Source organism: Typopeltis vanoorti, chromosome 8, assembly GCF_054136105.1.
Source record: "Typopeltis vanoorti isolate ZY-2024b chromosome 8, IOZ_Tvanoo_1.0, whole genome shotgun sequence".
Classification (NCBI taxonomy): domain Eukaryota; kingdom Metazoa; phylum Arthropoda; class Arachnida; order Uropygi; family Thelyphonidae; genus Typopeltis; species Typopeltis vanoorti.
The window spans coordinates 122,330,118-122,348,589 of NC_143556.1; the positions used below are offsets into that span (position 1 = coordinate 122,330,118).

The window sequence follows — 18,472 nt, forward strand, 5'->3', positions numbered from 1 at the left end:
CAATGTTTATATCGCTGAAGCTGCATGTAATAGATCTACATGGCGGCATTAGAAAGATTGTTATTAAAATTTGTTTGTATGAGAAATGCTTGCAGGCTCTAAGTGTAAACATCTGCTAAGTCAGTCAGAAAGGTTCAAACAACTTTCCGATGGCCAGCAACTTACAATTAAAAGAAAGCGGAGGAGAACAAAGCGCGCCGAACTTCAGACTTAAGATGAAAGAATCATACTGATTCTTTGGGTTGTGCCAAATTTCATGCAAGGCCTCAGAGGAGGTATAATAAAAAGGGACTAAAGCAAACAGAAGGGGCTGCACAGATCCAGAGATTGCTGCAGAAGTAGAGGGGACCCGGTTCCAGAGACTTCCACAGAGAGACAGGAGAGGCTGCCCGGTTCCAGACGCTGTCAAAGAGGAGGCAGCTCGGTTCCAGACATTACTAAGGCTGCCCGGTCCCAGACGTTGCCGAAGAGAGACAGAACTGCTCGGTTCCAGACATCGTCAGAGAGCATCCCAGATCCAGACGTTGGTTGAGAGAGGAGTTTTCCACTTCCAGAAAGGAGCTTCTCGGTTCGAGATGTCGCTAGAGAGAAACGACTTCTAGGCGACAGACAGGACTTTCAAATTGCCGAAAGGAGAAGTCCCAAATGCCGTAGAAGAGAAAAGTTAGATAGATGGGTAAATGAATGGGGGTGTCAGTTTAATGCAGCAAAATGTAAGGTCTTAAGGTTTGGGAAACATCGATGGGATGCTGCATACTCTATGGGAGGAGTTATACTTGAGGATGTAGTGGAGACAAGAGATCTGCAGGTGATGATTGATAGAAACCTGATGTTTAGGGGACATATTGCAAAGCTGGTGAAGGTAACAAAGAGGATTGCTGCAATTATGAGAAGGACACTGACCTGCAGAGATAAGAGGGTTATCATTCCATTGTATAAGTCTCTGATCAGATCAGATCAGACTTGGACTATTGTTCTCAGATTTGGTCCCCAGGATTTAAAGGGGATAAATTGACTGGTGAAAGGATACAAACGCAGATGACAAAGATGGTTTTGGGCTGTACAAGGATAGTTTTGAGAATCGGCTGAGGGAATGTGGACTGCAGAGTTTGGTGGATAGAAGAAGAAGGACAGGTGATATGATTGCGACTTTTAAACTGATGAGAGGTGGTTACAGAATTGACACTGGGGAGTTCTTTTGCTTGGTTGAACAGCAGGAAATAGTGATGAGAAGAGGCCATTCCTGGAAGTTACGAAAGGAAACTGTGAGCAAGAGAGTGAGGAGTGGTTTCTTTGCATGGAGGGTGCTTGAACCGTGGAATGCATTGCTTGAGGGAGTGGTGAGAGCAAGAACGGTCAATGAGTTTAAGGAGTGGTATGATAGACTGTGTGTTTCTTAAGCGGGGGACCTCCCCTTGATGAGTCTTGACAGACTTTATGTTCTTCGGAAGGACCTTCCACGATGGGTCTTTTGACTCCATGGAGGCCTGAAGAATAATAATAATAATAATAAATAATAATAATTGTTAGTCTCTGTAAATTTAGAAGATCCAGGTGAATGAGAAAATATTGATTGAAAATTACGAGTTATTTAATTGAAATGGGACCTGTTCAAAAGAAAAATATAATATATCCCAGAGTTACACATGGTCGTATATTTGGCGACATGTATTATAATAGAAAAATGGAAAACGGGCAGGTTGTGCCAAGAACATGGCTCATTTATTCCAAAACTTTAAATTCTATTTTTTGCTTTTGTTGCAAACTTTTCGCACCTACTGAATCAAGTAGTCTTGTAGAAGGTTATAACGATTGGAGAAATATAAGTACAACTTTGCATAGACACGAGACTAGTTTAGCTCACATGAAAAATTTCTTAAAATGGAAGAAACTTGATAAAAATTTAAAAAAGAAAACTACTATTAATTGCCAGACTCAAAGCATGTATGAAATGGAAAGAAACATTGGGCGAGTGTTTTAGAACGCTTGATTGAAATTATAAAATTCCTTGTTAGCCATAATTTAGCTTTTCACGGATCATCTGATAAATTATATGAAAGGAATAACAGCAATTTTTTAAAATTAGTCGAACTGTTTGCGAAGTTTGATCCCGTTATGGAAAATCATGTTGAGAGGGACCTACAAGGAAACAATAGAGTACACTATTTGAGTAAAGACAGTCAAAATGAAATATTGTAAACTTTAAGTAATGCAATCAGGGATACAATTTTATTATCAATTCGAAAATCCAAATATTATTCCATAATTTTAGACTGCACAACTGATGCAAGTAAAACAGAACAAATGACAATTGTTATTCGCTTTGTTTCCTGTGACAATGGAATTTTCAAGGTCAGGGAAAACTTTTTAGGTTTGTAGATATATCTGATTCCACACGACATGGTTGATGTGCAACAATATTGGAACAACTGGGAAAATGGAATATTCCCATTGAAGACATGCAAGGTCAAGGTATGACAATGGGGCAAATATGAAAGAGAAAAAATATGGGCTCCAAAATTTGCTTTTGAACAAAAATCCTCGAGCTTTTTACGTGTCATGTGCTGCTTATATTCTAAATTTAATCATTAATGATGCAGCCAAAGTGAATGCAGATACAATTAGTTTCTTTGCAATTCTTCAAGACATATATAATTTCTTTTCATTCTCTTAGAAATGTTGGGCAATCCTTTTAATGTTTGTAAAAAATTTAACATTGAAACAACCATCAGAAACACGATGGGAAAGTAAAATTAATGCAATCCGCCCTCTACGATATCAGTTAGGAGAAATTTACGATGCACTTTTTGAAATTTTAAATAATGAAAATGTTAATAAAGAAACTCAGCATGAAGCACAAACATTATGTGCTAAAATGAAGGACTACAAATTTATTTGTTCTCTTATAATTTGCATGATTTACTTAACAGAATAAAGCCTGTGAGTAAAATGCTTCAAGACAAAAATATGAACATTACACTTGCTTTAGAATCTATCGAAAACTTAAAAATATTCTTACAAGAGTATCGATCAGATACAAATTTTAAAGAAGTTCTAAAAACGGCAAAGGAACTGAGTGAAAAGGTGGATGGAGAACAAGAATTTAAAATTGGTCTGGAAGTTCGACAATGAAAGAAGACATGACAATTTGACTACGAGCATCATGACGAAATGCCACAATCGCCAGAAGATAAATTTAGAGCAAATGTGTTTTATACACTTCAAGACGTTGCAATGTGTTCGTTAATAGAACGTTTTGAGCAACTAAAAACATATGATAATTTCAATTTATTGTATACATTATACAAATTAATAATGAAGATTTACGAAAAAATTGTGATGATTTTGAGATTCTCTTGATGGACGGCGACAATAAAGATGTAAATGCAATAGAACTATATGATGAGTTATGTGCTTTCCGGGATATTTTTCGAAAGGATAATTTAAATATTCAAAACCCTTTCGATATTCTCAATTTTATTGTGTCCAATAAATTATCTTTCCCTAACTTTACAATTGCTTTAAGAATACTGTTGACCTTACCTGTTAGTGTACCGTGCAGTGAACGTTCCTTTTCCAAGTTGAAATTCATTAAAACTTACTTAGGAATAAGTATGTCACAAAAATGGCTTGTTAGTTTGGTGTTAATAGCTATTGAAAATGATACATGTGCGGAATTAGATGTTAAGACCATTATTACTAATTTGTTAAATATGAAATCGAGAACCCTAAAATTTTAATTAAAAAATTGCAAGTATATTTATGTAATTTAATTTATTTTCTGTTATTCTGTAAAGATATTATTTTTTGAATACTTATATTAATATTAATAAAATGTTCTAATTATTATTTCTGAATTTTTTTCTTATTTTCTCATCTATCTTGAGTTTCTTTTATTTTCCTAAAAGATAGTTCCACTTATAAAAATTATTAAAACATTTTTACAACTTACTAAGAATTTAGTCAAATGCAAGAATTTTTTACACTTTAGTTCAAATAAATTTTAACTTTAATTAAAATTCATTTTAATTTTGTTAGTGATTCGGGTCAGTGAGAAGGCTATAATCTCTGTATCATTATATTCAACAATTAAAGTGAAGTGGCTTTATCAAAATTTGCTTTAACTTTTGAGAATAACTTTTGAGAATTTTTTGAATATTTGGGTTTTTAATGATTATCCTGACTAGTCAACATCCCCTGTTCACTACATTTAGCGAACCAACATGTGGCTGTTCTGTCAAAATTTATTTAAGAAATTTTAAATAATTTACATTTTTATTATCGTAAAAGAACGACACACGCCTGGATCGTTACAGGGGCGCTAAGATAGACATTGCATGTGGGCAGCAAAGACCCTAGCATTGGCTCTGGATATGATAGTACTACATGAATAATTTGCATCATTACAAGCTTCCTATCTACAATTTTCCTCCATATCAGTCTATTACTTGCCAAGACTCCAACATTATCAGATCTTATATTTCTGTTGTCTAAGGCACTTTGTACAGTATCAATCCACCTATATCTTGGTATTCCTCTGGGTCATTTTCCTGCCAATCTGGCAGATAACACTTGTTTTGCTAATCTTTCCTCGCCCATTCTATTTAAGTGACCATACCACCTCGGATTAGCTCTACTAATGCATTCCTGGATGCCGACAATGTCAAATTCTTCCCTAATATCCTCGTTTTAAATATGATATTGCCATTGATGCCATCTATTCACGCCTCTAATCTTTCTCAGGAATCTCATATCTGTGGTCTTTGGTCAAGTGTTTTACTTCTGACCCAGCTCTCAGATCCATAAGTTAAAATTGGTTTGAACACTGTCTTGTATACAGCTAATTTAGTGTTCCGACTAATTTCTTTCTTATTCCATATGAATTTATTCAGTTGACTTCCCACCATACCAGCTTTGCTGATTCTGTTGTCTATTTCCATATTTAATTTACCATCTTCACTAAAAATCATGCCTAAGTAGCTGAAATGTTTTACTTCTTCCACAGGTTCTCCATTCAAAACGCAGTTGACATTTTCAATGATTCTGCCTATTTTCATTGTTTTTGTCTTTTTATTGCTGACCATATTTACCACAGGCACAAATTATCTTCACACCATATCTATTACAGCAGTTATTCAATTTAGTCAGAGAATCTTGCAGACTTGTAGCCGATTTATTTAGATGCATAACATCATCTGCATAAAGCAAAGACCTGACATTAACATCTCCAATTTTGATATCATGTTTATTACCACTTTCCTTCATAATGTGATCCATATAGATAATGAATAACAGAGGGGATAATGTACATCCTTATCTCACACCAGATTTAACATTAAACCATCTTCCTGTACTTAATTCAGTTCTAACTGCTACCTTACAACTCAAATAAAGACGAAGTATTGCTTGATATAATGCCCAGTTGACACCATATAATTGTTATATTGAATAGCTTCTCTCTTGGCACCTTGTCATATGCCTTTTCCAGATTGACAAAAGTTGAGTAAAGATCTTTGTTATATTCCCATGCTTTCTCAACTATTTGTTGTAAAGTGAAGATCTGATCCTGACAGCCTCTATTTGGCCTAAATCCAGCTTGTTCTTCACCAATCTTTTCTTCCGCAATTCTTCACAATCATTTCTCAAGTATACTTGCATATATCTTACCAGATACACTCAGTAATGAAATGCCTCCGTAATTCTCACATTCAGTATTTATTTCCATTTTTATATGGGTAAAAAAAATAAGAGCTCTATTCCAATCATTGGGAATCTGTCCCTATGTCCAGGCTTACTGAACTGTGCAGTGCAGCCACTGTAAGTCTTTTATACCACCATACTTCTGCATTTCTGGCCAAATATCATCTACTCCTGCTGCCTTTCTGCATTTCAGGCCTTTGATGGCTTTTTTCTACTTCAAGTATGGATATGTATTCCTGAATGTATGCCTGTTGAGTGTTTTTTACCACTGTGCTATCACTGCTTGTTTCATTTAGCAATTTTTCGAAGTAATTACTCCATACTTGAAGGATATCTTTTTCTCCGTTTTCATGTCACTTTTATCATCTGTAACTCCTTTTACAGCACTCTTTTCTCCATTCCTAAGCTTCTTCAACAACCTTCAGAATATTTTGTCGCCTTCTTGACTTTTGTTCGCTTTAAAACTTTCTTACATGTTATTCTTTTCAATATGAAATTTAATTTTATCCTGCTCAAGACTAAATATTATCTGATTGATTTGCATATGTTGTTAACTAGGGTAGACACAGAGTGTGAAACTGGAGTTATTCATGTATGACATAAGTTTGGTAAGCTGAATTGTTTTTTTATTTGACTACTTTGACACATTTTTTGTTTAACCAAAACTTGAACAATGGATGTGGATTGTGACTTGAATCGGGAATGAAAGCCTTCATTGTAGAGAGAATAATTTCTGTGACTTGTTCGTAGTAGGTGCTAGGGTCAGGTGAGTGGAAGCAATAGTCAAACTGAGGAAAGGAGTAGAAAGTCCAGAGGCCATCCCCATTGGCTGCTTTCTAGTGCCAGAGGATGCCAGGCCAGGAGTGGTGTTCTGTGAGAGGAGACTTGTGCAAGAGTGTGATCTGAGTTAATGAGAGGAGAGATTACCTGTATAGTGTATCTAGAAGGAGAACTGGTCAAAAAGAGATCCAGAGTGTTTGGAAAGTGAATAGGGTTATCAAAGATCCAAGTGAGTAGAGGTACAATTTGTGTTAGGTCATTACTTATTCCAAAGACTTCTGGTCGGTGGTGTTGGATTTGGGAAGGCATTGGAATTGTTGACATTGAGGTCGCCCAAAAAGATGACAGCTGAATTGCAGGTGGTCAGGTTTCATGGAAAGGAATGTGATTATATCTCAGTGGTTATTAGTGTTTGGAGACTGGTAAATGCAACAAATGAAAGTTACTAAATGGGGCAAGAAACCTTGAGCCAGAGAAGGTCAAAAGCAGGGGATTCTAAATTAGCCATTCTGTGGCAGGCTATGTCAGATTTTGCAAAGGCACGGGTGCCACCCTTGTGGCAAAAAGAATTGTGAAGTGTGTGGTTTGTGCACTGGAGGTGGACAGTAGTAGATGTTGTTACAATCTCAGTTTCTGTCAAAATATGATGACTGGTTTGGAAAACTGCAAGTGATGGTAGATGAGATTTATATTAATGCCACGGATGTTAGTAAAGTGGATGTGAAAGTGAGTTTTTAGTGAAGAGGTTCTGGTATGGTTTGTATGTTGTGGCTGGTTGAGATGTGACTTTTTTTATGAGATTAGTTTATGGGGTAATTTGCTTCAGTCTTTAATATATTAGTGTAAAAAGTATTTAAAAACATTGTATATGTTCAATGCTTTACTACAGATTACTGTTTCTTACTTATGACAGGTGGAAGACTACATTCACGATGAGTGGAAAGCAATCAAAAGACTGTGTGGGCGAAACATTCCTGACCACATCATTAGCAATTCTAGTCAGCTTCAAATAACATTTCATTCAAATTCGGAAATACAAGGAGATGGATTTAAATTATATTACTCAAGAAGTAAGATAAGATTGCTTTTGTAATTATAGATATTCTTAAAGTCTAGTTTAGTGTAGTGTATTGCTAAGCACATATATAAGTAACTGTAAATAACACACAACATTAAATAACATATAACATGTACTTTCTTTGACTAAGAAAGGATATATGCTGAAACATTATTCAGATAATTTTAAATGGGAGTGAAATGTATGAATAACCCTTTAAAGCAAGTGCTACTTAAAAGGAATATGTTGTGGACCTGATATCAAAAATTGTGATAACAAGGTACAGAAACACTATAAAAGCAAGCCAAGATAGTCATACCATGGTGAGGAAGGTGAAATCATATCATGAAATGAAGTTGTTCACCAAACAGGCTAATTTGTGAGAATTTTATTACTTTGTAGAAAATAAAAGGAAGAATTACCATGGAAGAATGAGCCTCCTTAGATCAGTCACAGTAGACAAATCCCTTTTGTCTGAAGTTTTCTACTCTCTCATACTGAGGTACGATGTTTTTTCACAGAGAAACTTGGGTTTTTCGTCCCTCTGTTCTGGGGATTGTATATGTAGATGTGTGTATGGGTAGATGTGTAGATGAGCCAGTTGGCCCCATATACACACTTCTGCATAGGACACACCGGGAGCATAGGGCCAACCACCTTATCCTCAAGATGGTTGTGAAGTTCACAGCAAAGAACCTTAAGGGTTTGTGAAAGTTTAAGAAGAAGAAGAAGAACCATGGAAGAATAATTTTAGGGAAAGTGGATGGTATTTATGTATTGAATGCACAAGAAATAGTTCATCATCATCATCATCATCCTTTCAGGGATTTAGGCCCAGTGGCCTGTTCCGATTTCTTTCCATCTTTTCCTTGGTCATCCCTGACTTCTATATCCTCCAACTCGTGGTATCAGAGTATTTTATTGGGTAGTCTTGAACTGTCCATTCTTTTGATATGTTCAATCCACTTTCTTAGGTATTCATATACTTTGCGGAATAATGGGTCTATTTTCAGTTCTTTATGTATTTCTGTGCTTCTTCTGTCCCAGAGAGTATAGCCTGCTGTCTTTTGCAGAAATTTCCTTTCTCCAGTTTCTATTCTTTTTTTTTTCTGCAATTTTTATGGTCCATAATTCACTTCCATATAGTAGAGAAGATCTTGCCAAAACCTTATAATCTCTTTTTTTTTTTAATTTTTCAATTTTCATTTTACACAAACTATGGACTCCCCAACCGTGTTATTATTATTATTATTATTATTATTATTATTTGACATCTACAGGGAGTCCAAGGACTAATCGAGGGAGAGCACCTGCTCTACAACTCTGTCTCCACCATACAATCACCAACTGACCGCAACTACACCAATGCCATCTGCCATCTTACTGGTGTCGAGGCTAGCTGGTGAAAGGACGTACTGTCAGAGAGCTCCTGAAAGATTTGTGATTTTTGTTGATTTATTAATATTTTGTTAGATTTAATTGTGCAATTTTACTATATTATGGTAGTTTTATTAGTGTAGTTATTGTACTAAAGTGTTTTATAACATAATCTATGTCGGGAAGTTGCCGCTAGAGGGAGCTCTCCAAGAGTTTATAATTTGATAAAATATGTTACTAGTATGGCTCCAGTACGAAGGAAAATGGCGACCAGTAATGATGGTTCGCCATCTTCTTTCAAGAAAGGTAATGTAAAGGAGATGATTCAGTGTACTATCTGTGAAATGTACACTTTGCGGAGTGCAGTCAGAGTGTGGTTAGTTGATAATAAAGGAGTGAATGCGTGTAGAAAATGTAGGAAGAATGAGGAATTGAAGTGTATTTCGGATCGTCAGTGTGATATTTTTGCCAAACTTCAGAATGAAGAAAATAGGGATATGACAAGAAATGGCAAGGTTGTACCAGAGAATTGTGAGAGTGTGAATGTAGAAAGTGTGAATGATAGTATTAATGGTTTACAGAGAATAAAAAAGATGAGATAGATGCAATGATTGAGATTACATTGTTGAATGTTGCGATATAAAGGGCAAAACAGCAGCTAGAGCGTATGAGCAAAAGTCAACTGAATGAACCAGCCAATAATAAAAAGGATGACAGGAAAAATAGGCGTATGAGTGTGAACATGAACAAAATAAAGGATAGAGTGCTGTATGAAGACTCGTTAGAACGAGGTGTGTTAGCAGAGGATTTGACAAAATCGTACCAAACTGATGCGACCATAAAGGATATAACTGAGTCTATTAGAGAGCAAAAGGAAAGGGTGAAAGAAATGATTGTTGTAGCAGGTACGAATGATTTGAAAGGAGATAAAATAGAAATGATAGAAGACCTGAATAAATTGTTTGAGGTAGCAAAAGAAAAGAGTGAGAGAGTTAGAATGATTAGTCTTTTGCCACGGTATGACAGAGAAATGTTTAACAGGAGGACCATAATTGTGAATGACTTTATGCGTGGGTTATGTATGACGTGTGGTGTGGAATTTGTGGAGTGAGTTTGATGGGCGAAAGGACCTATATAAGATGGATGGCTTGCATTTGAATGGTTACGGTGTAAGGAGACTTGAGAAAGTGTTGCTGAATGTAGTGGACGTGCAAATTCAGGGAAACTAGATTTATTAAGGGGAAGGGTAGATATACAGTCCTTAGGGAGGCAGTTGAATGTATGAATGAATATAATATGCCCGAGCGAATAAGAACAACAAATCAGAGTGGGATAGTTAATATAAGGCATCAAGGTAGGGTTGGGGCTAACGGGGGTCTTAAATTCATGTACACTACTACTAGGAGTATTAGGAACTAGAAGGACGAGTTTTTGGCCATGGTTGGCACTTCCAGACCACAGGTTATTGGTATTAGTGAATCACGGCTGACTGTAGATGATATAGCTAGTGGGATTGAATGTGATAGGTACAGTGTGTTCAGGAATGACCGGGAGAATAAAATGAGGGGAGGAGTATTGTTGATGATAGCTGATGAGCTACAGCCAAGGAGAATAGAAGTTGAATTGCAGGATAGAGAAAAGAGCACATTTGAGGCCGTTTGGTGTGAGATTGTGGTTAGCAGAACTAAATATACAATTGGGTGCTGCTATAGACCAGGTGATTGAAAATATGGTGGTGACAGTATGCACAAGCAAATAGAAGAAATGATTGGAAGGAGGATAATTATTATGGGAGATTTCAACAATGGTCGCATTGATTGGAGTGAGGAGAGGACACACGGGAGGAAGGAATTGGATTTTATGCGGTTATTAAGGGATAACTATCTGCCACAGCATGTAATGGAAAATACTAGGATTCAGAGAGTGCTTGACCTAGTAATTACATCTGAGGATTTGGCTGTAACAAATATGACCACATTGCCACCAATTGGTGAGAGTGATCATTGGGTCTTGACTTGGGAGATGGCTAAAGATGTGGAATTTTCAATTAATACAGGGTACATGTGGAATTATCGGGCTGGAAAGTATGACAAGCTTAGAAGTTGATTGGTTCAGTGCCATGGCATGTACAACTGCAAGGACTAGAAGTTGATAGTGCATGGGAGGCAGTTAAGAATTGTTTGCATGAAGCAATGGCTGACTGTATACCTAGAGTCCGAATAATAAATCAAGTAGGGGCTAAATGGATGAATAACACTATTAAGCTTGAGCTGCAAAAAAAAAAAAAGAAACAACGGTGGAGGTAATTTAAGGAGAAAGGTGACTGGCAGGCACATGAACGGTATAAAGCGCAGGACAGAAGGGTAACGAGTGTGGTAAGAAAAGCAAAAAAGGATTACGAAAGAACATTGGCCATGCAGTCTAAAGAGAATCCTAAACAATTTTTTAGATATGTAGCAAGTAAAAGGAAAAATGTACATGGCAGAATGATTTTAAAGAATGCCGATGGTAGGGAGGTAACTGAATCAGTTGATATAGTTGAGTTACTGAGTGAGCACTTTGCAAGTATATATCATCCAGGTGGTGACATTGCAGAAACCAATAAACCAGTAGATTATACGGGAATTGTGGTGAATGAAGTGGTGGTGAGTAGTCTATTGCATAACCTCAATGTCAATACATCCGTGGGATTGGATGGTATACCGGCTCGTGTCATATGAGAAGCAGCTAAATATTTGTCAGTACCCTTGACCATTTTGTTTAATTTGAATCTTGGGTCTGGGTTAGTCCTAAGGGGTGAAAAGAGGGGAAAATAGTTCCACTGCATAAAGGTGGTTCCAAGACTGCTGTTGTAAATTACCAACCGATTAGCATATCAGGAATCATTGTCAAGATCTTAGAGAAATTAGTGAAGAAAAGAATACAGGATTGGATAGATGAAAATGGGATATTTTATGGGGTGACAACATGGTTTTGTAAAGGGTAGATCATGCCTCAGTAACTTGCTCACGTTCTATAACACAGTGACAGCTGAACTGGATAGGGGTAATAGGTTTACAGTGATACTACTGGACCTTGCCAAGGCCTTTGACAGGATACCACTTGGAACCCTAATCAGTAAACTGGAGCAGACGGGGATAGATATAGGGTTAGTGAGATGTATAGGAGGGTGGTTGAAGTAGAGATACCAGAGAGTGGTTTACGCAGGAGTGGAGTCTAAATGACGGCTTGTGACTAGTGGTGTGCCGCAGGGCTCTGTTCTTGGACCACTACTTTTGAATTTGATCTTCAATGATATAGGAAAGGATTTGAGAGGACGTATTCACTTGTTTGCTGATGATGCAGAGTTGAGTAGAGCAATTGTGAATGCACAGGGTGTCAAAATGTTACAGGATGATTTGGATAGTTTGGAGGACTGGGCTAGAAAAAATGGATGTCAATTTAATGTGGCAAAGTGTAAGGTTATGCACTTTGGGGTGAAAAGAATAGCAGCAGTATATCACATTGGTGGAACCAGTGGTACTCCAGGAGATTGATGAGGCTAGGGATTTGGGAGTTTTGGAGGATAGGGAATTGAAGTTTAGGGAGCACATTGCAAAAGTGACTAAATCTGCTCATCAAATCACTTGGCTTTTGAAAAATACTTTAATATACAGAGTCAAACAAGTTGTTGTTCCTCTGTATCGAGCCTTGATAAGACCCCATTTGGACTTCTGTGCCCAGTTATGGGCACCAGGGTTTCTTCGTGATGGGGAGTAAGTGGAGAGGATCCAGAGACGAGTGACCAAGATGATAGAAGGTCTGTGGAATGAACCTTATCTGAATAGGTTGAAGATTTGTGGGTTGCAGAGATTGGACGATAGGCAAAGGAGGGGTAATATGATTGAGACATTGAAATTACTGAAGGGTTTCTACAAGATTGATCCAGAAGATATTTTTGAAAATATGACTGGTGGTGGGAGGACTAGGGGACATGAATGGAAGTTGGGCAAGAGCGTGGTTGGCAAGGGTGTTAGAGCTAGGTTTTTTACATGGAGAGTGGTGAATGAGTGGAATAAGCTTCCAGAGTTTGTTGTGGGTGCTACGACCGTGAATGAGTTCAAGCCAAGGTATGATAGATACTGTGTCAATGTCGAATAGTTGTTCTTGACATGATGTTAGCGCCTCACTCGATGAGTCTGTCTGCTCCTTGGAGTTGCCCTGAACAACAATAATAATAATAATAATAATCTACCACCGACCACCACTGGTAATTCCACAGACAATTAGAAACATCCATGCCCACAGCAGGTTTCAAACCCGAAAACTTTTTTGGCTGGAGAGCGGATACGCTATCCACTTGGCCAACAAGGCCGGCTAAATTTATAAATAATTATTGTTATAAATAATTATTTTAATTTCTCGACATTTCGCAACCTTCATATTAATGTCATCATCTGGAGTATACATATATCTATACCGAGACAAGTTAAATTATATTTCACATAATTTAATTTATATCTTCTAATTTCACATAATCTAATTTATATAAATTTATAATTTATATCTTCAGTCCTGAAGATACTTAAGGTGCGAACTTTGTTTGCTTACACGTCAGTGGGAAAAAACTTCCAGCATCTTTCTTTAAATCCAGAGTAATTTAATAATAAGTTGAAACACCTTTTGGCAACTCATATAGGTAAATATGACTTCTCCATTGCTTTGACTTCTTCATTGCTTCCAACTTAATATCACCACCTTTGGTTCTGATGCCCACTGACGAGACCTCAATAAAGTCGAAACCAGTCTGGGTAGTGGCTCTTCCCTTAATGCATAGCATTATACATGTCTGCAAGGAGATGTGCTTTGCATTATGCATTACTAAGACAAGGAGTGATGAGAGCTTGGCCCACCTTTACCATGAGTTGCCTCAATAATGAAGATTCTTTAGGTGCAAACTTTGCTTACATTTGGATAAAGGATTTAACTAAATTTATTATGTGTGGTATTCGTAATGTCTTTCCATTAAGATTTTTAATGTAAAAGCTGGGTCAATGCATGATCGTTCTTTTTGAAACCATTTTGTTTTTTGAAAAGTTTATCTTAGACATATCATTTAAATTTTTAAGTTAATATTCGTTCGTATAACTTATAACCAGTATTTAGAAGCTGTATTCCTCTAGTTTTCACAGTTGCACATATCACCTTTTCGAACTTTCTCGGATTTTTTCTTTATTATTATTAAAATTTAGTCCTCTAAGGAGTCAAAAGACATCGTGGGAGGTCACTCCTAAGAAACACAAAGTCTGTCATACCACTCCTTAAACTCATTAACCATTCTCGCTCTCGCCACTCTATCAAGAAATGCATTCCACGGTTCAACCACCCTCCATGCAAAGAAAGCACTCGTCACCCTTTTGTTCACAGTTTCCTTTCCTAACTTCCAGGGATGGCCCCTTGTCATCACTCCTTCCTGCTGTTCAACCAAGCAAAAGAACTTCCCAGTGTCAACCCTGTAATCACCTCTCCTTCTTCTATCTGCCAAACTCTGCAGTCCAAATGCCCTCAGCTGATTTTCATAACTGACATTGTACAGTCCTGAAACTGTCTTTGTTGTCTGCCTTTGTACCCTTTCCACAGTTGATTTATTCCCTTCAAATCCTGGGGGACCAAACCTGAGAACAATAGTCTAAATGTGATCTGATCAGGGTCTTATACAAAGGAATGATAACTGTTTTATCTCTGCAGGTCAACGTCCTTCTCATTATTTAGCAATCCTCAGTTTTACCTTCACCAACTTTGCAATATGTCCTCTCAATTTCAGGATTCTATCAATCATCAACCTCAAATCTCTTGTCTTCCCCAACTTCCTCCAGTATAGCTCCTATAATGGAGTATGCAATATCCCATCGATGTGTCCCAGACCTCAAGACCTTACATTTTACTGCATCAAACTGATACTCCGATTCATTTGCCCATCTGTCTAGCTTATTCAAATCCTCTTGCAGGACAACAACATCTGCACTATTACTAATAACTCTTCCCAACTTCACATCATCCGCAAACAATTGAATATCCCCCTGCAATCCACTGACAATGTCATTGATAATAAAGGTTAAACAATATAGGTGCCAGTACTGAGCACTGCAGGACCTCCACTTAAAACTGCCCCACCATACACAACTCTCTGATACCTATCGGACAGCCAATCCTGAATCCAGTTGACCAACCTGACATCCAAACTCATGTGCCGCAACTTAAATATCAGCTTATCATGTGGAACCCTGTCAAATGCCTTCGCTAAATCCAAGAAAATGGTAGTATATGCCTTTCCTTCATTTACTGCTCTTGTAACTTTATTATAAACGGCTAGCATATTGCTAAAACAAGAGTGCCCCTCACAAATGCATGTTGACTCTCATAGATAACATTACCCTCATCTGCCCAATGTTGTATATGGTTCTTAACTAATTTTTCCAAGATCTTAACAACTACTGATCACACCCAAACTGGCATATAATTAGACACTTCTAGTCTGCTACCGCCCTTGTGCAATGGCAATAACTTAACTTCCTTCAATTTGCTGGGCACCTTTCCCATAGCCAGACTTTCATTGAAAAGCCAGGTCAAAGGAGCTGTCAGTTAAATAGCACATTCTCTCTAAACTCATGGTGAAATACCATCCAGTCCCACAGATTTACTGACATCCAGAGTACTCAGTATTTGGAACACGCTCTCCTCCTGCACCTCTAAACTTCAAAACTGCCCTATCCCTCTAGTATTAAAATTTACTCTTCCAGTATGAAATTCACCAATAAAATGTTCATGGAACCATTCCACTAGTCATCTACATCAGTCACTCAATTCCCATTTTTATCCCATAATGCCATTCTTCCACAATCATTTCTCTTCCTACTGCCATATAGCTAAAAAATTCCCTAGGATTTTCTATGGATCTTATGGCCAATCTCTTCTCATATTCCAGTTTTGCCTTCCTTACCATACTGGTCACTCTCCTGGCCTATGTCTTATATTCTACAATTATCTGCTCTTCACCTGTCTCCTTATATCTCTTCCATAGCTTCTTTTTCACATGCAGTCCCTGTTTAATATTGTTTGTCATCCAATTTACACCAAATTGTGTCCTCTTCTTCACTTGTGGAATACAGACTACTATTGCTGCTAACAAATATTCCTTTACAATTTCCCAAGGTCTAATGATATTTTGGCCTTCCAATTCCTCCCTCCATAAAACTTCCCCAAGTTGATGTCTAAGACTATTATAATCAGCTGCTTTAGAATTCTACGTACGTTCCCGTATCTTTGATACACCTGCATGTCTATTCATCTTCCAAGTCAAAACCACATGGTCAGTCACTGTCTTCAACTGGTGGGAGAGATGTCATCTCAGTTATTATCAACTCTTCTGATGCTATGACCAAATCCAAAACTCTTGAACCTTTTGTTCCCTCTATTACTTGTTGCCTAAGACATTTGTCAATCAAGAATTCTAGAAATTTCATTCCCTTATTGCTAAGTGCATCTTCCTATCCTCAATTTATACTGCTGTAGTTAAATTCTTCTTGCACTTGCTAAGTTCTACTGTCTAAACATCTCCTAGTCCCCACCCTCTGTGCTCTTTAGTTTGTAGCCACACCCCACTAAATATCCAGTCTTGCCTATCTCTACCTCACACCAAATACTTTCAAAATTATTAATGTCACTGATTTCCAAAGCTTCTACTTTTAGAGGACCTAAGTCGGCACTTATCATAAGCAATACTCCACCATCACGTTTTCCCTTCCTACACTACCGAAAAATGCTGTACCCATCATCATCATCATCATCAAATTCCTGCTATGTACCCTCAAGGGGTGTACAGGATATGATAGTACTACATGAAAAAAAAATTACATCGTTATTAATTTCCTATCTACAATTTTCCTCCAAATCAGTCTGTTACTTGTCAAGACTCCAACATTATCAGACCTTATATTTCTATCGTCTAAGGCACTTTATACCGTATCAATCCACCTATATCTTGGTCTTCCTCTGGGTCGTTTTGCTGCCAACCTGGCAGAGAACACTTCTTTTGCTAATCTTTCCTCACCCATTCTGTTTAAGTGACCATACCACCTGAAATTAGCTCTGCTAATGCATTCCTGGATGCTGACAATGTCAAGTTCTTTCCTAATATCCTCGTTTTTAATATGATATTGCCATTGAAGACATCTGTTCACGCCTATAATCTTTCTCAGGACTCTCATATCTGTGGTCTCTAGTCTTTGATCAAGTGTTTTACTTCTGACCCAGCTCTCAGATCCATAAGTTAAAACTGGTTTGAACACTGTCTTGTATACAGCTAATTTAGTGTTCCAACTAATTTCTTTCTTATTCCATATGAATTTATTCAATTGACTTCCCACCATACCAGCTTTGCTGATTCTGTTGTCTATTTCTATATTTAATTTACCATCTTCAGTAAAAATCGTGCCTAAATAGCTGAAATGTTTTACTTGTTCCACAGGTTCTCCATTCACAACGCATTTGACATTTTCAATGATTCTGCCTATTTTCATTGTCTTTGTCTTTTTATTGCTGACCTTCATACCATATCTATTACAACAGCTATTCAATTTAGTCAGAGAATCTTGCAGACTTGTAGCGGATTTATTTAGAAGTATAACATCATCCGCATAAAGCAAAGAGCTTACATTAACATCTCCAAGTTTCATATAATGTTTAATACCACTTTCCTTCATAATGTGATCCATATAGATAATGAATAACAGAGGGGATAATATATATATCCTTATCTCACACCAGATTTAACATTAAACCATCTTCCTGTACTTCCTTCAATTCTAACTGCTGACTTACAACTCAAATAAAGACTAAGTATTGCCTTGATATAATGCCCCATTGACACCATATAACTGTATCATATTGAATAGCTTCTCTCTTGGTACCTTGTCATATGCCTTTTCCAAATCGACAAAACTTAAATACAGATCTTTGTTATATTCCCATGCTGTCTCGACTATTTGTCGTAAAGTGAAGATCTGATCCTGACAGCCTCTGTTTGGCCTGAATCCAGCTTGTTCTTCACCAAGCTTTTCTTCCACAATTCTTCTCAACCGTTTCTCAAGTATACTTGCATAGATCTTGCGAGGAACACTCAGTAGGGAAATACCTCTGTAATGCTCACATGCAGTTTTATTTCCCTTTTTATATATGGGTAGAATGAAAGCTCTACTCCAATCATCGGGAATTCGTCCCTCTGTCCAGGCATTCTGAACTATGCAGTGCAGCCACTGTGAGAGTCTTATACCACCATACTTCAGCATTTCTGGTCGAATATCATCTACTCCTGCTGCCTTTCCACATTTCAAGCCTTTGATGGCTTTTTCTACTTCAAGTATGGATATGTATTCCTGACTGCAAGCCTGGTTAGTGTTTTTTACCACTGTGCTGTCATCACTACTTGTTTCATTTAGCAGTTTTTCAAAGTAATTACTCCATACTTCAAGGATATCTTTTTCTCCCGTTTTCATGTCACCTTTATCATCTCTAACTCCT

The 18,472-nt window shown here is 37.3% G+C and overlaps 1 protein-coding gene across 1 annotated transcript in view; it reads left to right on the forward strand.

Annotated features, from left to right (window-relative positions):
* The window catches only part of Cubn (Cubilin), a 2,223,842-nt gene that overhangs the window by 1,686,777 nt on the left and 518,593 nt on the right, over positions 1-18,472 (forward strand). The window contains exon 56 of the mRNA XM_090396294.1: positions 7,394-7,550. Within this exon, the coding sequence (XP_090252420.1) occupies positions 7,394-7,550 (157 nt within the window). The remainder of the gene's footprint in view (positions 1-7,393; positions 7,551-18,472) is intronic.